Source organism: Equus przewalskii, chromosome 17 (genome assembly GCF_037783145.1).
Source record: "Equus przewalskii isolate Varuska chromosome 17, EquPr2, whole genome shotgun sequence".
NCBI lineage: Eukaryota > Metazoa > Chordata > Mammalia > Perissodactyla > Equidae > Equus > Equus przewalskii.
The window spans coordinates 73,833,905-73,859,988 of record NC_091847.1 but is presented as its reverse complement, the minus strand read 5'-3'; the positions used below and the strand labels follow the sequence as shown (position 1 = coordinate 73,859,988).

Sequence of the window (26,084 nt, the reverse complement as noted above, 5' to 3'; positions counted from 1 at the left end):
GTGTAGAGCGAGGCTGAGCAAAGATGCAGAGTTCTCTGAGATCTAAGGACGCTCTTTAAAGAGTCCTTTAAACTGAAAATAACAACGGGTGGCCTTCATGTAAGTGATTCAACTCTGGGCATCGCCACGTGGAATTCTACCCTTTCCCTCTCACATATGCAGGTAAAGAGGGGTGGAAGAATGTATGAATAGTGTCATGGTAGAAGGAATGCAGAGTCAGCTGTAATTTACCAAAAACAAAAAAAAAGAAAAAAAGTAAAACATCTGCAAATTTTGCTGTCGATGGTAACAAATTATTTGAAGTGCAGTTCGCAACAAATGTGTCAGTCATGGCTCCATGATTGAAAAGGACGGAGTTAAGAACCTGATGATACGTATAACCATTTGATTTTAATTTTGAAAAATCGTGATGTCTTGCTTACATAATTGTAAAAAACAAACATAAATGCCTCTTTTGAAAGCAGAGCCTTCTGATTATAATTTTTTAAAGCACATTCAAAATAGATGACAGGGATTTGCTTAAATCTGAATGTAGTATGACCTTAAAACAGAAAGTTCCCAAATATTTAAAAGTTTTCTGTACGTGTTTGTTACTCACCTAAGATTTTCTTTTCACTATTTCAGGAACTAGAGCATCATATAAAGAATGAAAATGACTTTCTATCTCTATTTTCCATGAACCTTTGACCAAATGGGAAAAAAGATGATATGGTAAAGAATAGGACCCTGAAAGTGACTAGACTCACCGCAGAGCTGGGCGTGTGACCTTGGACAAGGGGTTTTATCCCTTAGAGTTTCCTTCTACTGTTTTGTAAAGTCTTATAACATGGGTTCAGTGATCTCAGAGACTGTTTTTATCTGAAACACTCACTCTGTGAGTTGGTCCATCTATTTCTGATCCCCATATGATTATTTTAATGAAAATGTAGAAAACAAAACAAAAACACATTGCTCCTGGGAGGTTCAAATGCATTTTGGAAAAACAAATTAGCAGCAAAATAACAGATTATGGACACCTTTATGGGCTCACAGAGATCCGGTTGATTTTCTTATGATTGATAGTTATGACAATTGCAAGAGAAAGCCAGCCACTGAGTTTTAAACTATTGTAGCCAAACCTACCTACTGTGGCTCCTCAGCTGTTTCTATTTAGTGTGGAAATCTAATGTAGCTGAAAACTACTGCTGATTTTTATTAAGTTGAAGTCTGGAACTTCCCCTGGTAATGATAGAAAAGCACACTTTCAATTAAAGGAAAACTGCCAAAGTTCTGAAATTCATTTATTTTATTATTACTTGGTTTAACCCTAGAAATGGGAGATCAAGCAAACCAGATAGATTTGACAGTTCTAAGGTCACAAGTTCAACTTCCTCACAAGTTGTTTGTAGATCTAATTCACTGCAAATCATATAACCCTTCACCTTTGATACAGAATCTTCTATGGAATTGTCCATCCCATCAGGGTCATCCTGATCCCTTTGGGCTGGGAAAACGACAGGTGAGTCAGGCCAGGCAGAGGCATTCCAGGGAGCAAGTCTGGGAAGTACTGTGTAGTTTGCCAGTGGAGGACGGGTAACACTTTCTACAGCAGACCCAGGGTGTGCTGGACTAAGCTTACACCAGCTAACAGGAGCCGGTGGTTAAATTTTCAGGGATTTTGAAAGCTGGTTGTCACACAGTTAGTAGGATGGACCTGGCCTTGGTGGGATTATTCACACTACAAAAGTTGGCAAATGATCCAATTGGGGCTTTTTTCTCTAGAGAGCCAGTTGTTAAACATTTATAGCACAACACTGAATGGACTCCAATTAACTTTTTTTTAAAGCTCTGTGGATATCCGTGTATTTATTTTTTATAAACAAGATGTACCGAAAACCATTGTATGAAAGAAAGGTCGGGTGTTTCCAGAACTGAATGGCTGATTGGTCTTACAGCTCACTTGATCACCCAGATATCAAAAATAGTTTGTTGAAACAGGCGTTGTTTCTATTCTTCTGCCTTCACACTTCCTTCAGGTTAAATCTGTTTCTTGATATTCAGGGAAGTTTTTGTATTTATTTCTGTATGTAATCCCCAAGGCTAAGCTGAGTATCTGGTGAGATTCATTTTGCAGAATCCGTACCATGTAGCATAATGAGTCCATGGCCTGTGAGTTCCTAGTACCAAACACCCAACAGAGTGGAGGACTTGAGCTAGAAAGCAGGGAAACAAGTTATTTTAACACTTACTTTCTTAGATATCATAAACTGAACCCAGATATGAGGAGTCAATTACCTTTTAAAAAGTACTTAAACCTAGAGAGCTAAAGTCTATGATGTGAACTCTTAAAGGTAAATGTATGTGGATCTAGAAAGGTCTTCCTATTTTTTATGATGATCTAAATGAACAACAGAATGTCCTAAAGGCAGCATATACTGTATAAGTGCAGTATCTACATGCAAATGGTTTTTTAAATATAATTTTTCTCATTTCAGTTTTTTGATGATTCATGTCAACAATGTACTCAAAAGTGTGGTAATAGAAGAGCAGAAAGAAATTGTGGTGGTCAATGTCAAATATTTCCATGTAGGTGCAATTTAGGGGTATACTTTTGAGAGAAACCCTTATTTGAGTTTATGCTTCACATGAAATGAAAGCCTCTCAAAGCGATAGAGCTCAAATGGTTACCCAGCATGTGCAGTATGTTGACACAGGCACCTTCTCAGCAATGGAAGGGGAGAAGCAAATTGACAGATTCTTTGGCTTGTGAAACATAATGTGGATCAAATGCGTCAGTCTGTTCTATCAGTTGATGATTCTTTGATGTATCTTCATGTTAGAACTACTGATGTAGTGGGGAGAAGAAGTTTTCTTGTTGCTTTGTTTGTATGGAATCAACCACTTTATTTTGAGCTCCTAGAACAGACATGCTGGCGACGGCCTGCGGTACTTTGATGATCCCTGCATATCTGCATACGTGAAGCAGGGTTGTACGGTGCACTGTGTGAACTTGTAATGTCATCTCTGTTCTCTGTGGCCATTACTCACATATAGACTGTGTATGTAATCAGTTCCTACTTATGTCATAGTCATCTGCATTTGCAGCATTTCAAAGACTAGTCTGAAACATCTTGGCACAGATGGGGAAAGCAGAGTTGCTTATAAGTTCCAGAACTACAAAGACACAGATCAAACATAAGATATTAATAAATAGCTTGGATGGGGGGGGAGGGGGAGGGTTAAAAATTAGATTATTTATTTAGAAAGTTGAAAGTCTCCATTTGTGATCATTACCCTGTTCTTGAAAGGAAATAGGTGCTGGGTTTTCTATTTTGTTTTTTTCTCCCATCCTCATGTTCCCCCCCTCCCCCTTCCTCATGTTTTGAATTAAAATCTAAAGACAGACCGAAAGCGTGTATATATAACTGCGAGAAGGATGTGGTAAATCATGGCAGTGGTTTGTGATCTCACAGACATGGTGGTGTCAGGGCCTGAGGACCAAAGGCGAATCCTCAGCTTGCAGTGGATTTACTTGAAATCCCTCCCCTCATACCATATCACGGATAATAGCCTATCATGGATAATTACATTTTTACAAATGGTAGAGAAAATCATTTTGACACACACATAGTGTTTTCCAGCCAGACCAGCTTTTCAATCTTTTACAGGTTTCATGCATTAAGGCTCATATTTTCTTTGTTTATTTTAAAAATACTATCATTAATAATAGGTTTGTTCTGTGGTCAGCCTCTGAATAGAAGATACTGAGGAAGACCCCTTTCTTCCTATTTGCCCCAAGTCATACATTTGATACCTTTTCCTTTGTGGAAGTTTGTGCTATTCATGTTTTTCATTAAGAAAGTTATGGCAACCAAATTTTCATGGAGATTTTTAGGAGCTTTGGTCATTTTTCAACTTATTGCTATGTGTAATAGAATGAATTATGTTCAGTGGCAAATCATTGAAAAAAAAAGAAGAAAAAGTCATAGAAGAAATACTGTCATCGATTTCTTTGCCCCTACTATGCGATGAAGTGAATTGCGACTGGATGCAGCTAGAAAAGGTCGTCCCCATTAACCATGCTGCTGCACCCAAATCCCAGGGCACAGAAGAAGTTGGGGTACAATATTCTCTTTTCTTAACCATTTCTGATCAAATGTGGTATTTCATTTTGAAAATGAAATTAATTCCCCCAAGGCCTTTGAAACTTTAATAATACACAATAAATAAAATCATATCTAATAACTCAATGGTTTCATTTGACACCATCAGCATCTTCTAGATGTACTGCAACTGCAGACACATAAATACTTGCAGGCTTCGAAAGCCCAGTTTCTATTTGCTAAATAAACTTGGCTTGCTTTAAATTCCTCTGTGTACAGTCATTAATACAATCCACTTTGACAGCATTTAATTAAAGTGCTTTTCTCTATTAAATTCATTAAAAGTCCCCCTTCCCCCCACCGATGCATAACTGCTTTCCAGATGCGGAGTGGCAGGGCCCTATGAGCCTCACTTTAAATAACTTCTCATTTCTCTTTGTAAAGTGTTTATTACTTTCAATTTAGAAACTGTTAAATATGACTTAGAAAGAAAGTCAGATTCCAGGACATGTTCCCCATCCCTTCAGCAATTTCTTAAAAAAACAAATGTTAGTTTAACTCATCTGAATAAGCATTTGTTCTTATTCTTACGCTGTGTGAACATCCGAGGCATTTAAGCTGCGTGGTAATAAAGATATGTTGTCCATGTCAGGGTTGGGGAGTTTGCATTAGTTCTAAGCAGGTACTTGGCTTGAATACCTTTGCCTGAGACTCGGGGAGAGTTAGCATCCCAGTCTGGTATTAATAGATTATTGACAGGTTAATGTCTTGGCACCTCCTTAGCCTGCGAAGTGTAATACCCAGGAAGCTGTCTGATATGAAAGCAGTCAATAGCATTTTCAATCAAAGCCTTTCAGTTAATTGCTGGTTGACCTTAGAGATTTCCTTTAGGCAATGCCATCTTGAGTTTAGACCAAAAAGACCATATTGATTTGTAGAGTTTATTCAGAGATGATTATTTAATACCCATTGCTCCAGTATATGTGGTAAATTTTGCCTTTTCTGTGTCTACCAAATGAACTGTCTTTTTGGCAGTGCTTTTCACAAATATTCCCTTTACCAGCTCTACTTTGAAAATATCTCATTAAATCTGTTCCCTTCTCAGAAATAGAAAGTTGGGAATCTTGAGGGAACACATGATCAAGTGTTTTAATATGATAATAGAGTTTTGATAGAGTTCTTTGCTCAGTCTGGAATTATAATTCCAGCAGAGACCCTGACAAAGCTGCAAGCTATACTCTCACTCAGGGTGATTATATAATACATCAGATGCACTGCACCTTCAAACGAAAGCGTTCTTTAACGCCAAAATGCTTTTTGATCTCTGTAAGTATAAATGAGGTGGCTTCTATTGAGTTTCTAGATTTTCTTTACTTCCATGATTTATTTAGTTTTAGTAGAATATTTTTAAAAACAAATTTTGATAAAATCCAGATAAGCTGCAAAAGCGGGCAGGAAACAGCCAAGGCAGTTTCTGGCCTAACTTTGAACCGCGTGCCTCACTGGCGTTGGAGTGTGTGATGTTGGGACTACAGAGGTTGAGACAAAGTAGGGGCAAAATATAGACTTTGAATTAATTTCGCTTTTCTTTTTTGTTGGTTCTTCACACGTGGGTTAATGTCATTCGTTCTGCTCCAAGGATAACCATTTTGGCATTTAATGTTTGTTTCAGAAAGACCTACAGTGCCTCTGTAGCACTGTGTAAATGGGCAACATTCTTTCACGTTTCAGTCACTTGACAGCCATTACCGTCTCAGACTTTTATTGTGATATATATGATCCGTTTTTGACAAATACATCTAGTTTTTATGAATTCCTTTTATTTTAAAGGTTCTTTTTCCTTGTCTTGTAGGGTTTCTCTCCTTGTTATTTGTCGTTTTGCTGTCCTGCCTCCAGCAGCTCTTCTCGTCATACAGACTGTCTGCCGTAGGCCTTTCCGAGTTCTGTTGGCAGTAGAAATACTTCTGCAGGTTGGGGACAGGGAGAGTGAAGCAAGCTGCTGACTATGTCAGTTTTTATCCCTGAGAATAGTGACACCCTAAACGTGTGTCTCTAAACGTCACTAATTTTCAATCAAGTTTGGGGGAATTGAAGAAGTGCATGAGCCACTTTAGCCTATGCAAAGAGAATGCGTGAAGCTAATAAGTTATTACAGACTCTTGTAATTCAGCTCTTTTCAGTAATAAGTGTATTTTTCAATGAATACCTGTGTGAACTTGCCGCTTTTTCTCCCCTTAGAGCTATTAGACATGCTCTAAATTTTAAGAAGACTTGATTTCTATAATATGGCTGTTAGCAGTACAGAAATATTCTGGAAATTTTTGGATAAATTTTAAGTTTCAACTATTCACTCAAAACACAGCTCTTGACTGTGTGCTAAGTGCTGAGTGTGTGGAGATGAATGTAACACGGAATGTGCCCCTAAGGAGCTCACAGATTCGGTGAGAGAGAGGTACCAGGACAGATGACTGTAGTACGGCACGCGAGTAAGGTCAGAGAAAAAGAGCACAAAAGAGGGGCACATAGCCCCAAAACCTTGTGGACAGGACAACCCGGAAGTCTTCCCGGAAGTAGTGCAGCTCAGGGTCCTTTACAGAATTCCTCTTGAGAGGAGCTTTCCCAATAAAGCAGACAGCAGAGGCAAAGGCATGGAGGTCAGATGGCCACACAGCGTGAGGGTGGGGACTGCAGCTGTGCAGTCGCTGGAGCCCCGCCTGAGAGGCAGGGTTGAGGAGCAAGGGCAGGGGCAGGGGCAGGGGCACAAGCTGCAGTCAGGTCACAGCCTTCTTGGAAGCACAAGAGGCCCTGACCCATCTTAAGGCCACTGAAGACCTTGGGCAAGATGCTCTGTTGGCTGTGGCAGGGGGGCCTGTTGGGATGAAGCCGTAGTCATTCAGGCAGGAGATTATAAAGGTCTGAGCAGCAGCAATGGGAGTACACATGGAGAGGGGAAATCCACCCAAGACCTGTTTAAGGCCGGATCAGCAGCACATGGGATCCACTACATGTAGGGGCGGATGAGGGGAAGGAATCAGGGCGAACTCTCAGATCCTGACTGGGGCAACGTGGGTGAGGGGGTCTTGGAGCACGGATTGAGAGCAGTAATGATTAATTCCCTGCTAATGTCATTTGTAAGTGTGTTTGTTTTGTACTGAGTTTTCAGCTATTAAATCAAATCCACCCTTAAGCTAATTCATATTTGAAAGTATAATGACTTGACAGTGCTAGTTTCCGAGGACGGACCTGCACAGGGTAAGCAAATATGCGTAGGAAAGCCCGGGCGACGTGGCACGGAGACAAAATTGGACTTGCTTTGTGAATCTGAGCAGATAAGGATGCTGCGTGACCGGCCTCATGGGACTCTAATGGTTCCTCTGCAGCTCAAGACTGTAATCTTTCTTGTGGGAAAAGGACTCACCCATCCAGTTACTTTGCCCCAGGGAATTAGGAACTGAGATTTCTCTTCCCAGTGACCGTCCTTGGTACCCTAGGAGAAGGAGGTTCATTCTCTTGAGGAAAAACCACAGCCTAATAAGAGTGCCTGGCTCTCTCTGCTTTCTGTCTCTCCCTGGCGTACTTGCCACAGAGTTTAGAAGCAAAAGTCTCCCCATACCTGGTTCCAGTTAGTGAGACCATGAACGTGGAGGACGTAGAACCAGTATCCTCACAATGAATTAAAAGTGGTTAAAATTTAAAAGAATACTCTAGAATTAACCTTTGGGAAGTTTTACCTCACAGCATTTAATTTTTCCATATTCTTTTCCCCTTGAAAGAAAATAATACCAAGGAAGCCAGTCTCTGATGAAATTAAATGAAGTTGAGAACGAAAGACTGTGTTTGATAAGCTCTCATTTGACGCCTTTTCATTGCTGAGCCACAAGGAATCTTTGCTGCCACTCCCTTGAGATCAATGGCCTCTACCTCACGTCTGAGGAAAGAACCCTACTTTGATCATTTGACTTTGTTTACCCAGTTTGGACTTTGGGGTATAATAAACCATAATATGTCAGTGGTGTGGTAATGCTAGATATTTTGTCTTTTCCCAGAGTGGTTGATTATAATGCACTGCATGAGATTTGCTTTCTATAAAAGGAGTATTTGTGCTTTTATGTGTTTGATTCACACAGTGCAGTTTTCTCAAGTCCTGTTATTAAGTGGTTACATCCCGAAAGCAAAAAATATGCTGAAGTAGTATTTTATTGGCGAACATCTAATATTTTCACTAACCATAACTGTCAGATTGTTCTGACTTCTGAGTGCCCCAACTGTAAAAATTATACAGAAAATGTGGCCTATCATGGGATTCTAAACAGCCCCATGTGAAGCCTCAAACACATGGATTACCTTCGTTCTTCTTTTTCCCCCCAAGCAAAGAATCTAATCCAAACACCCTGTCTCCTTAAATAATTTAAACCTTCTCTAAAAATCTGGGAAACAACATAACTGCAGTGTCGCTAGTGCCATCACAATTGTGGGAATTTTTAATCTTCTGCTGAATCTTGGCTGAGTTTTGTCAGGAAGAGCCTCTTTTTCGGGCTAGCAAATTTTGAGAAAATTGGGTATATGCTTTTTAAAAAATGGTACACAAAGATAGGAAAAATCCCTTTAAAACCCACTCAAAATTAACATTTGGGAGAGGAACTTCTCCATCATGTATTCTAATTTTTCCTTATTTGTCTTCAGTTATAACCCTAAACTTGAAATACTGACTAGTATCCATTGTCATTTTTTAGCTTTATTTTTGTGTTTTAATTGGAAGACGTTTATTTACACTAAAATGAATTTGTGTTCAAAACTTACATTTTAAATTTAAACATATTTTTGTATTTTTCTCCATTTACCAGCTAAACAGCAGTCAGGGCGTGTTTGTTACATTAGACTCGGGGGTTTGTGACTTTGGGGTCAGAGATCCATTTCTTGTGTCCATTTCCTTCTCTGAGGAACAAATGCAGCAGTACCCAGTGACATTGTGAGATCAGTTTGTTGTTGTTAAGAAACAGGAAGTCCAAAAGATAGTAAAGCGCTTTGCAAATATCCTAATTGTAGGATTTAAATAATTACAGAAACTGGACATATGACCACCAAGTCATATTATGATCTGTGTGTGAATCAGGAGGAGCGATGCCTTATTTCAAGGGAGCTTGCGTAATTTAATGAGGTTCTATGACTTAAAGTATGCATAATTTTTCCCCCCATATTATCCTTGTTTCTGGGTAATTCTTTACCAAATCGGTCTTCTTAAGTTATTGTTGTTGTCACTGGATTTATAAATACTGAGAGATTTGGAAGTGGTTTGAATCCTGACTCTAGTGCTTTGTCTCAGGAATATTATTTGAGTCTTCATTGACAGTTCCTGGCTGGCTATGTGATGTCTATCCTTATAAAATGTATCTATCCTCTATCTTCATTTAGCTTAACATGTTTTCACTTAAAAGGAATCAAAACTCTGCTCTGGTTGAATTTATTGGATTAAATTTCTTTATCTGAAGCAGTCTGTGTATTTTATTCTTTTAAGATTACCTTGAATCCGTTTTTTAAAAATCAAATTTCAGAGCTCACTGGGTCATGTATCCCTGGCATTTGATGTAGTTGTTTTCGTTTGGGTCACATTTTACTTCACTTGAGAATTATGTAGCCAACTGGGTTACCTGTTTAGGCATTGTAATGGATTGCTCTTATCCGGAACCCTTTGCACATCTTTCTCTCTTGGTGTTTTGCCATTGATGAGGTATTGCGAATTTCTGGGTTGGTTCTTTTAATACCATTATGATAACTTGATACTCAAGTCATCATAACCTTTTACCTTCTTCATTTAGTTACCCTGGTTATCTTTAACTTGACATAAGAGTTCTTTCATTTTTGCTGATGCAAAGATAACTCTCTTCTCTATTATACCAATGACTAAGTCATGCATTCATTTAAAAATCAGAATGCCAGGGATAGCTATCAGCCCTGGTCATGTCCATGTTACTCCTTACTCCTTTCAGCTCCAATATAAAGTCTTTAAAGACACTGTAATACTACTTGTACCTTGAATCTGGTCTTCAAAAGATAGGCTTTCTCTGTGAAATTTTAGGGTAAGTTTTGTGTTTTGAGAAGACATTGTGGACTGTGGTGGGGTTGTAAGGGAACAGGGAGGAAATGACTGCTCGTGGGTGTCAGGCAAGTGGGATTGGAGTGGGTGGGCTGGGAGATGATTTCTTCCAGGCAGAAGGACACATGGCTGTGGCCTAGACCATCCTGAAGAGGCTGTTTTCCTTGAATCCTCTCATGGATTCTGTCTGTCATGTTTGTGGAACAGTTTTGGTCATGTTAGGCCCTTAATGATCAAATAAACCTATTTATTAGATGGCACTGATGAAGGGAAAGTTATAATTACCATTAAGTTCAATATATGCCCATGTTTTACCCTTCTTATGTTCTAACAGGAAGGTGATTGTTTTTTATGGGGCATGTGTCTCTTTGATTGAGATACAGTTAGTCATCCTGGCCCTGCTTAATTTACCCTGTCAGCTCATGTCCTTAAACTGAAGAAGCAGCTCACCCAGCTATCTGTCAGTGTTTGCAGATTCTGGCCACTCCCACTAGTCAGATTAATGACTACAACACTTTTTTTTTTGTTTTTTTTACCCAAACCATACCAAAGTTGGTATAGTTGTTCTCAATTTGTTACCAAAGAGGAAATGATATAAGCCAAAGTCTGTTTTAAGAACTATGCTTCCTCCAACCCCCAAGTTTATTTTAACAGATTATTGTGTCACAGTGTTTTTATGCTTTTATCTTTGACCAAAGTGTTTATTTTGAGAAACAATTATTAAACTGCATTAAAAACATACACAATGTTCCAATACCATCTTGGTTACAATATTAAAGGAAACTCAGACTAAGGCTGGATGAAATTGAACACATATTTCCATGTCAGACTTCCTACCATTTTGCTTGTTTGTATTGATTTCTCTTGACATGGTCTTCTTTTATTGAGCACCACTCTTTTTTTTTTATTTTTTCTTATTCTGTCTCTCTCTTTTTTTTATCGTTAAAATCCCCTTCCTATAGCTGTATGTGCTAAGAGCAATTGTAAAAGGAGACCAACTTATATTAAACCTGCCTGGAGTCAAAATGTAATCTAACACCTGTAGTCTGCAATTTGTCATCTCTTCATGGATACTTTTTTTTTTTTTTTAATAACAGATTTCCTGAGTTTTGACCTTAGGATACTATATAATCCAAAAAAAGCAACAAAACTGAACCATGGTTTTTAATAAGTCTTATAATGTTAGGATGTGAAATTACAACCATCAGCGCCAACTCAAGGACCATCATTTGGAGTTAGAAATAGTGCTGAGTTGTGTATCTAGGAGAATATGCTTTGCCTGTGGAAACTTTTTTGAGTGATAAAGTCAAGAGGCAAATCATAATGCGTGTGTAATTTCTCCTACACTCATTCTTTAAGATCTTCCTAGGTGACTTGGCTCAAGTCAATGTAGGATACATTTTGAATTTTATAGTAAAGTGCTTGGTTTTCGTTAGGAGAAGGACAAAGTATATGTTCAGTGTGATTCATGTAGCACAGACTTTTCAAACTTGTTGGCATCAGAATCCCCTTTCACTCTTACTATTGGGAACTCCAATACTGTGTTATATCTATCAATATTTGTTACACTAGAAATTAATTTTGAGAAAATTTTTAAATGTTTATTAATTTAAAAATAATTATAAGTAATACATATGCAAATGATATATTTTTATGAAAAATAACTGTATTTCCTAAACAAAAAAATGAAAGAGTACTGTTGTTTAATATTCTTTTTTTGTAAATATTTCAAGTGGCTTCATGGAAGACGCTTGGATTCTCATAATTGCTTCTGCATTCAATCTCATTCAGTTTGTGGTTTTGGTTGAATTAAACGAAGAAAATCAAGCCTTATGCAGACATGTAATTAGAAAAGAAAGGTGTATTTTAATAGCCTGTGCAGGTAATTGTTATTTTCTTCTTTGATTCTATAGGAAAACTCTACAAGTGGTAGTTTCTTAAAGGTTAGTTGCAAAGTGGAATCTAAAGTCATATACTGATGAACTTTTCATACGTTGTTACTTTATAATTCATTGGTCTGCCTTGCGCTTGAATGGATCTTTTACCTATTCATGATTTTGTAATATCATGCATTGGTCATTTGGAAGTTAGTGCTGCACTGAGTTATGCAGATCTTCCAAATGTTGACACATTTCATTGCATAACATATTAAAAAAAATTGTTAAATCGCCACTAATATCATCCGGAAGGTCTTTAAGTATTGGGGAGCTGTTAAGCTTATAGTAGCAGCTTCAAGTTTCCCAAAATTCTAGTTTTTGCTTGGAAGGTCAATTTTATCATTGACAACAAACACTATCAGATATTTTTCTTGAAGTTACAGGCTCACTTCATTTTAAGAAAATGTCTGCCAAATACCCAGGTCTGAATAACCAAAGTTGGTCTGTCTGTTGTTCTTTCAAGTAAAAATGATATCCCGTGAGAAATGTGGTGGCTCAGCTGGCAACTCCAACAATCACACAAACGCTCTTTCTTATGACAACCATTTTATCCCACAGAAGTGCTGTATGTGGACCTCCCATTTCCTCATACAGAATTTTAAAAAAGAGATATACTCAAGGGTTGAGATTTAATATAATTAATAATATATTACTGCTTCATCAAGGACTTTCTTAAATGAAAGTGGCATTTTCACTGTGTGTGCGTGGCAGTGAAGAAAACAAATACATCCCAGTGCAGTTTGGTGCCACTGACTTGATTTCTGCTAACAGGCCGGCAGTTTTCCCACCATTGCTTTTGCACCATCAGTACAAATTTCAGCACAGTCAAAAAGGCAAATAATGTCTTAGTTTTGCCATGAAAATAGTTTTGATGTCATGGACCTCTTGATGGGGTATCAGGATTCCCCCAGGAGTCATGGACCACATTTTGAGAACCACTGATAAAGGATGTCTTCCTAGGAGGATCCCAGGCTGTGCACATAGAGGGTGTCACCTTGAACGGGACTATGTCTGTGAGATATAATTCCATGTGACAGATGCTTAAGAGGCAACGTCCATGTGCTGGTGCCATGTACAAAGATGTATGTCGTTATATGAGTGAAAGAAATAAGAAAACTTACTGGTAGACATGCCCATCTGTAGATCTTTGGGGTGAGAAGGACAGACTGATCTCTGAATTTATTCCTGATTTTTATAATAAGCATAATTGACAGAAGAATACATGAGGTATTTTACTACTGATTCTTTTTTTGTTTTTGAGGAAGATTAGCCCTGAGCTAACTACTGCCAACCCTCTTTTTGCTGAGGCAGACTGGCCCTGAGCTCACATCCATGCCCATCTTCCTCCACTTTGTACGTGGGACACCTACCACAGCATGGCTTGCCAAACGGTGCCATGTCCGCACCCAGGATCCCAACCGGCGAACCCCGGGCCACTGAGAAGTGGAACGTGCGAACTTAACTGCCGTGCCACCAAGCTGGCCTCTACTACTGATTCTTAAATCGTCTTCTCATTTTTTGATGATAGTAACTACTTACAGAAACCTTAAGACAAGAACTCTGCTAAGTCCTGTTTCACTCAATCTTCATAGCACTACATGGGAGATTTTACAGATTAGCGAAACACTGTGGCTCAGAGAAAGTCACTTGCTCGGAGTCACAAGGCTAGTAAGCAGATGTGCTTTTCGGGGTAAGGACTGGATTCAAAGCCAGAACTATATGACCCCAAAACTCCTGCTCACAACTTCTGTACAATGCCATCTTATGGGTTATGTGATGCCCTGGAATTTTTTTAATACAAGACTGGTAAAAAAATACATAAATTATATTTTCTTCAGATACCCACTAGATGTAAGTTCCTATAATTAGTGATAGTTTCCTTACTTTTTAAATATGGTTTTGCTAACTAGGAATAATAACAAGAAAAATAATAAGTTTTGCAGAACAAGAATAATAACTGGTCTGAAGGTAAAGAAGAGAGAATGTGGAATTAGTCCAGTGCAGCAGAACAAAGATGTACTGAGCCTTACTTACTGTGGGCCAGGCATGGGGTGCGCCACTGTGTAGGCGGGATGGATACATAGTAGCTACATCATTACTATGAGTACAATACCTGTTACATACAACAGATGACATAGGGGTATAATAGTTACATTAATAGTTACATTAATTAGTAATCATTAATGTTAAGTTCTCCCCACTGAGTTTTGAGCCAAAATTAATAGTCTTAAGGGTGATTTGAAAAAACGGAATTTTAGGGGGTAGAGCTAGGTTGTTGAAACGTAAGATAAATATCTTGGTTACATGATATTTTACATATAGCATATTTTAAAAATAGCAGCATTTATCCATTCACTTATTTAACAAATTGTAGTTGAGTTCTGCACAAGGGCTTTCAACCAATTGTTCTTATTGCCTGTTAAATATATTTCTCTGGGGACTTTTAGTGGAAGAATGCTTTCCTTTTTTGGATCAACTATTTTACATTCTGTTGTCATAGATGAAGTAAAATTAAGTCAAAATAATTCTGATATTAACTCAAAATGAATGCAGACAGAAGTCGCCTTATTCTCGTTCTCTTCTCCTGTTGATGGGCATCACCGTCTGGGACCCGAAGTTCAGGGCGAGGCTCACTCTTCTGGGGGAAGGCTTGTCAGAGAGAGGTGGCTGCAGCCCACCTGGGAAACTTCTGTTTTAACCTATTACCACACTGGATCAGTTCCCCTCTACACTCACCTCCTTAATAATTTCTCATTTTCTTTTTATAAAAAAGACCACAAAGTCTTGGCTTATTATAAGTAATCCAGTTCACCCCATAATGATACAGTGAATTATATACTTTCCTAAACTTAATCATTCAAGATCTCACTTCCTTCCCTGCAGGCAAAAACCATTATATTTTACACATGGCTCCCAGCTGGTTTTCATCGAGGCCTTCAAACTCCATTTGAGCACAGAGAGGTTTAAGAGGAGCTGCTTTATCTTTCTTAGTCAACTTTTGTCATGGTACCATTTTGTCCTTGTGTTTTCAAAATTTTTGGTTTTGCAGGCAGGGAAACAAAATGTGTCCATATTAGAATTGTGCTTTGTCGCTGTGCACGCAGGTTTTGGGTTGTATTTTGAAGTTCATGTCTCTTTTGAATATATTTACAACTTTTCTTTCTTTATCGCCACCTTCATGTCCATTTATATAAACGTATGTCATATTTCAGCCCAAAGAGATTTCAGCAAACAAATAAGAAGGAGCTTCTTAGATTTTTAACTTTCTATTTGTTTCCTTACTACCCATAAGTTACTCATCAACACTTAATTATTGGAGACAGGACTCTTTATTAGAAACTTTGTAAATTAATAGGTCCAATTATTATAGACACTCTGTAAATATTTGATAAATGGATACTTTTTTGAACTTTTTAAACTGAAGTTTGATTATTTTAAACATAATTCCTTTCAGATGGTGATAAGCACCTCTGAGGAAAAGGGCAGTCATCAGTTAAATGTAAATTAACCATTCTCTTGAGGATAGCAGTGCCCGTGCCTCCCTCTGGTTGTTTTTACGATGGTGTTGCTATTTGTGACACTCTGTTCAAAGTCCAGTAATATATTACAAGCTGAGTTTTTCTTCTCAGTTTATGGATATATGAATACTTCTCTTTTCTCTAGTAATAGTGGCAGTTTCAAGTCCTACTATGTTTTTGACTAGATCAGATTACATGATTGCAGTTCATTGTGAGAAATTTCTGTCCCCCTGACAGTAGAGTGCCAAGGCCCTCCATGCTCTGGTCCCAGCTACCTCTCAGTTGTCCTATTTCTCCCTAGCATAGGGCTGTCCATCACTACTTTCTGTGATGATGGAAATGTGCTGTGCCATCCAATATGGTGTTGTGCAGTGTGGTTATCGAGCACTTGAAATGTGGCAAATGTGACTGAGGAACTGAGCCTCTTCTTTTGTTAGTTTTCATTAATTTGAATGTAAACAGCCATATGTGGCTAGTAGCTACTGTATGGGGTGGCCCAGCTCTAACATGCGGCCTTTCTTGGCGTTCTTCACATATGCTGAGTGTATTCCTGCCTCTTGGCCTTTGTGCTTGGTTTCCTTTGTCTGGAATGCTCTTCTTCGTGGCTCAGTCCTCACTTCCTTCAGCCCTCTGCTCAGATGCTGCCTCCTTAGGGAGCCTTCCTTGAGTTACTGTATCTAAAAGAACTTCCCGTCCCCCTGATTCTCCTCCTTATGCATTGCTCTATTTTTGCTTATAGCGTTTATTACTACCTGATATTTTATTTATGGTCTGTCTCCTCTGCCGTAGAGACTTTGTTCAGTTTTCCTATGTAATCTTCTTATAGAAGGCAGGAGAACAAGTTTAAGGGCATGGGATTTAAAATCAGCAGATACGTTTTAGAATCCCAGTGCTGCTAATTACAAGCTGCGCAGCCTCGAACAAAGTACCTACACTCTTTAAACATTGGTGTTCTCATCGTAAAATGAGGTAAAAATACCTAACTCCAGGATTACTGTGAAAATAAAATAAAATATATTTATAGCTTTTGGGTTAGTGTTTGGCTCATAATAAGCTTTACATGAATGCACCCACCTTTTTTTTGTTGTTTTTTCAAAGGATTGGCACCTGAGCTAACCTGTTGCCAATCTTCTTTGTTCCTCCTCCACCTCCTCCTCCTCCTCCTCCACCTCCTCCACCTCCACCTCCTCCTCCTCCTCCTCCTTCTCCCCAAAGTCCCGCAGTACATAGTTGTGTATTCTAGTTGTGGCCCTTCTAGTTGTGGCATGAGGGACGCTGCCTCAGCATGGCCTGACAAGCGGTGCCATGTCTGCTCCCAGGATCCAAACCAGCGAAACCCTGGGCTGCTGAAGTGGAGCGCGCAGACCTGACCACTCAGCCACGGGGGCGGCCCCTGCAACCACCTTTTATTACTATTATTATTGATGGTATTTAGATATTTCACTGCTGTGAACTCTAATTGTCATATTGAAAAATCAACAATAGAAGCTACAAAAAAGGAAGAGGCTTTTAAATAAACCTTTTTAAAACTCTATAGAAATTTTCAGAAATGAATTGTTGACTATATTAATTTAATTTCAGTCGTGATAGACAAAAATCTAAACCAAAATGGAGCTAGGATGAATTATCAGGCTTCACGTGGCAAAGGTCAAGAGTAAAGGGATGGATAGCTGTCTATACAGAAGGATCTATTCTGCTATTTGTGGAAATCATGTGAAGAGGGATGATGGACCTTAGGAACAGAGAGATCAACTGCTGGGGCCATTTTGAAGAAGAGGAAAAGGGATGAGGCTGGAAAGTCTGTGGACTTGGCAAATTTTCATAAATATCTGGGAAGATGCTCCATGACACGTAAAGAAAGCCCCAGAAAACAATAATCTGCATGTGTGAAGAAGTTGTTGGGAAAGAGCATATTTCTATTCACTTGGCAGGGCATTCTCTGTCTTGGTTGAAATAATTGTAAATTTTGCGGTTTAAAAAAATCAATCAGCCAGAAATGGATGTCTGAACTGTTAAATGAGCTGAGGAACAGGACGGCTTCTTGTCCGTCCAACAGGTGTCAAGGACATGGCCTCACGCTCGAGTTACTCAGGGCACTTGCTTGGGACAGGAACCAAACTTGATTCATTCTAGTTAACTAACAAGGAATGTCAGACATCTATGAGAAGTTCAGACAGAAAAACTAAAATTCAGTGAAGTGGGAGCAAGGAAGCCTGTCCTCTGAGGGAGAGGCCGAAAGAGTTGACATTACTTGGTCAAGACGGGAGAGAGGGGAGGAGAGTGAGGATGCTCCGTTTAGACACAGGATCTGAGGAGAGGGCCGGGGCTGATCACCTGGCCGGGGAAGACCGTCCTGTGAGCATGGGGCTCTCCTCTGCTTATGTTCAGGGTGCTCGCACCCTAGAAGAAAGCGCCACGTACCACATTGGGAAGAATTCCTTGACTGTCGTAATAATAAGCTGCTGCAATTGGCTAGTGGGGAAATTGATGCAGTTCTTTTTGCTCAAAATTGTCTGGAGACAATAAAGAATTCTCTGCCTGGAGTAATTAGAACATTTTGGGGGAATGAAGATAGTTGGGACCGATAACTTGGGGAATCTATTATCTCAGATATTATGCATATTGTGGTTGAAAGGGAGTTATAGACAGATGAAAAGTAGCAGTGTAACCGAAAAACCTCAGACAGGCCCTTTAGGTAATTTACAGGATAATTTCATTGTGCAGCTGCTCATTTTGTCACTCTCTACTTTCACTACTCTTTCCCTATCTGCTCAAAGATGCTAGAAATATCATTTGACCTTCTTCATGTAAATATTGTGACGCTGCCCAACTCACTATAGAACATTGCCTGACCAGAAACGAGACATTTCAGTTTGAGGGTCATTTCTATTGCTGTTACTTCTCTGAGAAACATCTTCCTCTTCTATCATGGGCAGCAACATCGTCACCATTCCTCAGAAAAGTACTTTCTCAGACTGACGGCTCCCTGGGTTTGTAATTTCCAATATAGAGAGTTTCTCTGAGATGCTGCCCGTGCCCAGGTTGTTCTTGATCCGAGCAGTGCCTTCCTAAGGAACTGCGGGGATTAAACGAGTTGATCCCTGTCAAGCTCTCAGACCTGCCCAGCAGAGAGTAAGCATTCAGTAAGTGGTAGTGACTATTATTTTTGTCGTTTCTCTGTTTCATGTGTGGCTTCTCTGTATGCATATGTTGCTACTGTCAGGCTCTAGGGAAGAAAGGCGAGGTGAAGTAGGCCAGTTGGTTGGACCTAAGGAGAACAAACCCTATCATGCAGAAAGATTATAGTAACTTCAAAGTATAGTTATGGAAAATGTCTTTAAATCTAACCAATGCACAATGGAAAACCCCTAAAGAACCAATCTAATTATTTAATTAAATGGAACCGTTATGCTGACTTTTACTACAGAAAGCAAGCATAATTTAGAAAATGGGGCATTTTAATTCTCTTTTGTTTTCCAATTAACGCAATTGCTCTAATAGGGGGCACTCGTGCTTGAGTTATATGTTCTGTGAGTACATTTTCATACGCAATTTCAGTCTCTCTCTTTCTCGTCAAATAACAAAATCCTCACCTGTTGACATAGAGGTTCATTGACTGCAATGCTCAGGCTGCCCAGATTATGACCTCAGAGCAAATATCTTCCTGCCATCAAAGCTGCCGTGAGCAGCGCTGGCCCACCATGCAACTCTGCTTTCCCTGCTGGCTATAATTAGGATGTTGAAGGACCGGAGCTCTCACTTTTTTGCTGATGCCAGCTTACCACAGCAGACCACAGGAGTTTACTCTTAGTTGAAAGTGGTAAAGAAAATGCTAAGAGCATTCATTTTAATTGGTCAACATTATATAGACCTTTAGTACCACTGTTTTATGGCTTGTGTTTTAGATTTCTTTCTGTCACTAGCCATGTCAGCTTATTATGAGGGATATTCTTATTTGCATTTGATTATCCTTTTGATTATTATTTTGATTGTTACTTGATTATTAATTATTATTCAAGAGGTGTTATCCTTCATCCTTAGGTAACATTTCATCTCTTAAGTTTTATCCTTACCCAGGTAACAATTTCATCTGCCCTAATATTTATTAAATTCTATATAAAAGACTGACGTTTTCACATTGGTAAGAAATTAGTTTTCATCACATGGTTCTCGAGACTAGTATAGATGGCAGGGATTTTTTTTCTTAAATGCTTGCTTTGATGCTGATGTTTCATGGCTAAAAAAAATGGGTCATATGGGTAGTGTGTGGTGGTGGTGGTAATGGCTATGGGATGTGTTACGAGTGATGCTTTAATGTAACGAGATATGTTTCTTCTACGTTAATTGGACTTATTTTCCCCCTGAACTCTGGAAAGTGCATAATTTGTTACTCTAACATGAAAAAGACTGCATAAAGTAGGAGAGAATGGTGAAAGAAAAACACGTGTTTTTTAGAAAGTGAACTCATTATTCTTAAAGGTCTCGGGAGGATCCAGGAAGTTAGGCGCTGACCTGAGCAGAGATCTCTTTGCCTTTACCTTTGGAGCTGACATCACGCTTTTTAATGGGGGTCTTCCCGGTAGCTTTTTAATGATACTACGGTGCCACTGGTGTTGTTAAGGTGTGAGCCGTGGCTGAGGTCCTCTCCAGGACCCCTGCCCCTCTCCCTCCCCAAGAAGCCCTTCTCACCCAGGCCTTGATGAGAGCAGGGTGAGTCCTTCAGACAGTCCCCTCGGCATTGCTTGTTTTCTTTAGTCAGATGGAAGCTCATAAACAACTATTAAAGTGGGAAATTATTTCATGCAGAGAGATGATGTTGAAGAAGCAGTTATAAAGATCAAGAATAAGCTTGCCTAACTAGTGTCAAATGACAAAACTAAAACAGTTAAGTCACGAAGTTAATGTCCTCTATTCAAGGGAAGCTGTCCACGGATTGGGGGAGCGCAGGCCGCATGCGCAGTGGAGCCTCTTCCCACGGGCTTTGGGCAAGAGCCAGGCTTATAGAGCAGCGGAGGCGGCAGCGCAGAGCCAGGGCGTGGCTGGCGGGGGCGCTCTCATCTTCAGACAGATCCAAGAACAGGGAGAGCAGTATGGAGCCCGGAGTTAGCTTGGTGTTTGGGGATCGGCTGACGGGATCTTCTGCATTTTTGGTCGAGGGGAGCACGTACGGGAACCTGAGAGCTCCATCTGGTGATGTGGCACCCCAGGCAGGGGCAACTCCATCTCGGGTCTAGAACTTTATTTAAACATTAGAATTTTTTTTCTTTTTAATGAGTGGGGAGTAGGTGGAGGTAGAAGAGAAATCTACGTTAATCACAGTGACTAGAAAACCTTGGCATTTAGGGTAAAAAACAGAAATTAGGAAGTGTGTGCAAAACAGAGGATTAACAGTTTGTAGTGATATTGAGAAGGTCCATCTATATGAGTATAAAATAGTCGTTTAAAATTCATAATTTAAGAAAAAGTTATATCTTTACATTAATTTGGAAGTTTTTATATTTTTTAAAAACATTATTGTTTAAGGCTCAAAATCAAGGCTACAGAAAATAAACAAAAGCTGTTACTGATTTTATGAAGGGTTGATTTTCTGGCTCAAATATCATCTATTCCTCTCTTTTGCTCTAAGAGTAATTACGAGGCTGATGACAATAATGACTCATTTATTGGATGTTTACCCTAACCAGAGGGGGACAAACAATGGCTCCCGGGCCAACTCCAGTCTGCCCCCTGTATTTGTAAATAAAGTTTTATTGGAACACAGCCATGCTTATTTGTTTATGTATTACCCATGGCTGCTTTCATACTGCAGAGAGAGAGTTGAGGCATTGCAACGGAGACTGTATGGCCCTGTGAGGCCTCAAATATTTACTATCTGGCCCTTTACTGAAAAAGTGTGTCAACCTCTGATGTAAGGTAAGCACTGTTCTTTACATATATTGTGTCGTGTAATCCTTACAACACTCCTAGGAAGTCAGTGTCTCATCCTTCTTTTATGGATGATGAAAGTGAGGCTTAAAGATGTTTGATGTCTTGCACAAAGACACCCAGCTGAGTGGGGAGAGTCTGGACTTGAACCCATGAGGTCTGATTGTAGGGCCTGCGCTTTCCCTCTGGCTCCAGTTTCTCTCTCCTTAGGCGTCAGAGAGGTGGCCTCTCTGGCTGGTTAACAGCAAGGGGTACTCTGGAGCAGATAGTCTGAATTCAGATGACCTCGGGCAACAAATGGCTTGACTTCTCTGTGCCTCAGAATAGAAAAGTTCGCGGACATTACTATTGTTAGCCTCTTGTTTTGTAGATGAGATTCTAAATCTCCAGAAATTCTTTTACCTGAATTTACAAGTGACTACAGCATTATTCCACTGCTAGATAGACAACATGTGTTTCAGATGGCTTTTGAAAGGCGAGCTCCTGAGTCAGATGTTAATTTTTTCCACTTGTCATCCTCAGGTCCTCCATCGACAGCAGTCGCAGCCCGCCAAGGAGAGCTCTCCTCCCAGAGAAGAGGCGCCTCCCCCGCCTCCTCCGGCTGAAGACAGTTGTGCCAAAAAGCCCCGGTCTCGCACAAAGATCTCTTTGGAAGCCCTGGGGATCCTCCAAAGCTTTATTCACGATGTAGGCCTGTACCCCGATCAGGAAGCCATCCACACTCTCTCTGCGCAGCTGGATCTCCCCAAACACACCATCATCAAGTTCTTCCAGAACCAGCGGTACCACGTGAAGCATCACGGGAAGCTCAAGGAACACCTGGGCTCCGCGGTGGATGTGGCCGAGTATAAGGACGAGGAGCTGCTGACAGAGTCTGAGGAGAACGACAGCGAGGAAGGCTCGGAGGAGATGTACAAAGTGGAGGCCGAGGAGGACAACGCGGAGAAAAGCAAGGCGGCGCCCGCCGACATCGACCAGAGATAATGTGAACTCGCACCAGGCCAAGCAATACATCGGCCCAAGGACTTTCTGTTCTAGTTTCCTTAAAAAACACCTTTTTTTGGCTTTGTTTTAGTTTTGTCTTTTTTTGTCTGTTTTGTTTTCTTTACCTTTTTTGACATTTCTTTGTTGCACAGGATACACCTGTAGACTGAGTGAGTTCAGTATTTCTGAATCAGACATCACCTTGGCAAAGACACTAAAGTGTTACCCTTTCGCAGTTGACTGGATCATAGTAATTATAATCACAGGACACTCTGCCTTCGTCATCCTTGCACTTATGGAAGAGACAGCAGGCGAGTTCCAGGATGAAAAGACCTCCGGAATACATGAAGGAAGCTACCAGTGTGTGTATATGTATATGTATGTATCTATATATTTACATATATGTATGAAAATTGCATGGGACCGAGAACTTTACAATCTGAAAGAATAGACTGTGAAATGAGTTCTTAAAGAAGAGACTTGTTTATGTATTAAAAAAAAAAACCACTTCACAGTGAGTCGCTCTGGCTCTTTGATAAACTGCGGCCTGCTCTCAGGGGGGGGGGGTGACTATTTTTGAATTCCTATTTATTTTCTGTGTTTGTCCCTGATTTTTTTTTTTTAAATTCTATGGCTTCCTATCTGTCAGCTTGATGGGTAATTTTTGAGGTATGTATTTAACAAAATAAATCAACACTGCCAAAAAAAAAGAAAGAAAGAAAGAAGAAGAAAGTCAAGTGAAAAAAGATCAGGGCACCTTAGAATGACGATACAAGTGACATCACTTAGAGACACAACGCACACTTACGTGACTCGTACGCTCCGTTACCCACTGTCATTCCTGCAGCAAACGGGTGCACTTCTGTGGAATTCCAATGAGTAAAATGGGAATTCAATACAGAGGAAACTTGTCCATTAGTGCAGTCTTGATAAAATGACATTTTGACGTTGGACATATGGAATTCATAGTATGAGCCACATTTTATTGTGAAGTTTATTTACCTGCTCGTGGCTTCAAATCTTAAAATTAATAGGCCTGCTCATTTAAAAGTTGTTTGTTGTTGCTGTTTTCTTTTCTTTTTTTTTGGTTCTTTTTTTTTTTAATAGAAAATAGTTCAATGTAATGTTAAGTTAGAAAAGAAGTTGCTGCCCGGTTACAGGGGCTCCCTCTCAGATAAGTCTCTGTCCTCCCGTCTCCCAAAAGATGTCTCCTATTTCTGTCTCACTTTGGGCTTCCTCTTCTTTGTACACATTCCGTCCACCGAACCGAACGTTTCCAGTCCCCGCTCTCACAAGCCTCGTCCCTTCCCTGGTGTGGCAGCCCTAACAAGCACCTGTTTCTGAATCATGGTGCAGCTCCAGGCAATAGAGTAAGCGAAGCGATTTCAGTGGCATCACCTACTCGTCATAAACGGAAGCACCGCCCCAGTCACCTCCATAGCGGTTCCGTGACATAAAGCAGAACTAATGCCGACTGGCTGTTTAGTGGAACGAGCATTAAAGCTGCGAGCTCCTGTAGTCTCCACCCTCCTGTAGCTTCCTCAGAAACACCGGGAGCATTGCTGCCCGCTTCCACCGCTGGTCATTGCCCGAGGAGACCTCGCCTGCAGGACTGGCCGGGGGGACCTGGTCTTCTAGGTGGCCGTCACGCAGTCCCACACGGTCGGAGTTTGAGTTGTGCTTTCATGCAACCTTGTCAAAGACCTCATGCAATATTACTTTGAAAGTTATTTTCTGTTTACTACACAAACATTGTAATATAACTGTTAATACTATTTATATATTTGAAAGGTATAAAAGGTAGGAGTTAAAAAAAAAACCTCTATGTGTAGATATTAACTCAGAACTTACAATATACAGGGAGAAGACATGTTGCAATACAAGCTAATTCTAGCTGCTCAGTAACCTCTGGAGTTTTTAAAGGGACATTTTCCTGTACTTTTTCAAATAATGATGTTTAAAAAAATTACCTTGACACGAGCGTCCTGTACCTTTGCAAAGGATGGTTGTTGGCAGTTCCGCCCGGGCCCGTCCTCCCCCCACCTGTAGCGCTGCAGCTTTAATCGGAAAGTCCGTGGTCGCTGCTTCCTGATCTCCGAGTTACTCTTTCCAAATCGTCTTCTTACACTGTTGCTGAAGGTCACTCTGTACACGTAATGGAAACTGATGTTGCCAAGCTCTTACAAGGTGGTTCATCGATCGATGGCATCCGCATTTGGTATCTTTTACACTTCAACCAAAAATTTATTAGGTATTTTTCAATGCTAAGTCTTGCCTTTTATTTTTTAATTTCACTGCCAAGTTTGCAGTGGTTCTAAGTGAATCTGTGGGCATTTTAGCCTGTGGTCTTGCCAGATCTTTGCGAATTACAATGCATATATGTCTATTTATTCAATATCTGTCATATAATATCTATTTGGAAGAAGAAACTTTCTCTTGTAGTGCCTCTTGACAAAGCACAATTTCCAGCCTTTTTTTTTTTTTGTGAAATGAAAAAACAAATTGTGTTTTATTGCGGTATCAACAATGTGAATAAGGATTAACATATTGTAAATGTTCTTTTTTCCATGTAAATCAACTATCTTTGTTATCACTAAGTGATAATTAATTTTTAACTTATGTGCATTGTTAGGCTGTTAGAATTTTTTGGTTGTTAAAATAAAACGCATTCAATAAATATGACTTCGTTTGTCAAGTACTTTGCTGGGCGTTGCCTTCTTCCCCATTTTACTTTTCACGTGGAGGGAGACCTGGTGAGTGCAAGGAAAATCCATTCTCTTATTTTAGAAACAAGACAGCGGTACCCAAAATCACAGCTGTTTGAGTCCTGGACAAGGCCTGGATTTGACTGTACATGTGAGCATCTATGCATCTCTGCGTGTTTCTGAAGGCGCGCATGCTCATCTCCTGGAGCTGGCAATTGGCAGGGTCATTTATCCAAGCGTTTTGTTGTATACAAACAAAAGGCAAATGTATGGAGATATATTTATGGGCTTGCCTCTTTATTTTTCTGGTGAATATTTTCTGTTTATAATTAAAAAACCACAAATGACTGCGTGTCAGGAAACTTTTGGAGCACATATGTCCATGGTTAATGGACATAATAAAAGCCTTTTATATTTGGATCTGGGATACCAAAATGTGTGCATAGAGGAATGCCGGAAGGATTGATGCATCTGAGAAATGTGTGAAGATGACTTTTTAGAAAGTGCTTACAATGGAAAAAATTGCTGAAAAGACTAAAGTTAATAAGGAGGGAGCAAGTGCTTAGCTGCACCACTGGCAAAGAGAAAGTAAATTCAAATGTGACCTTGTTTCCTTTCAGTACTATAAATTGTCTTTCCTGGTTTTTTTCTTTTTGCATTTTTTTGCCTTTGGTTGCCGTACAGATGTAATTTTTCTTTCCTTTCTTCCTCAATGTCACTTGCCTTTTTTTCCGTGATAGTTAACAACTGTGGACCCCGTAGATGTGTTTCAAGGCCATTTTGTGTAAACGTTGTTTGCAGAATGGCAGATGCCCCAAAGCCCAGAGCCCGCAGGTTAT

At 39.8% G+C, this 26,084-nt stretch overlaps 1 protein-coding gene across 18 annotated transcripts in view; it reads left to right on the top strand.

Moving 5' to 3' along the window:
• Positions 1-25,144, top strand: part of SATB2 (SATB homeobox 2) — a 198,011-nt gene extending 172,867 nt beyond the window's left edge. For all 18 annotated transcript variants that reach the window (XM_070580522.1, XM_070580513.1, XM_070580524.1 and 15 more), the window contains one exon: positions 22,079-25,144. In XM_070580522.1, the coding sequence (XP_070436623.1) occupies positions 22,079-22,540 (462 nt within the window). In that variant the 3' untranslated portion in view covers positions 22,541-25,144. The remainder of the gene's footprint in view (positions 1-22,078) is intronic.
• The last annotated feature ends 940 nt before the right edge of the window (positions 25,145-26,084 follow it).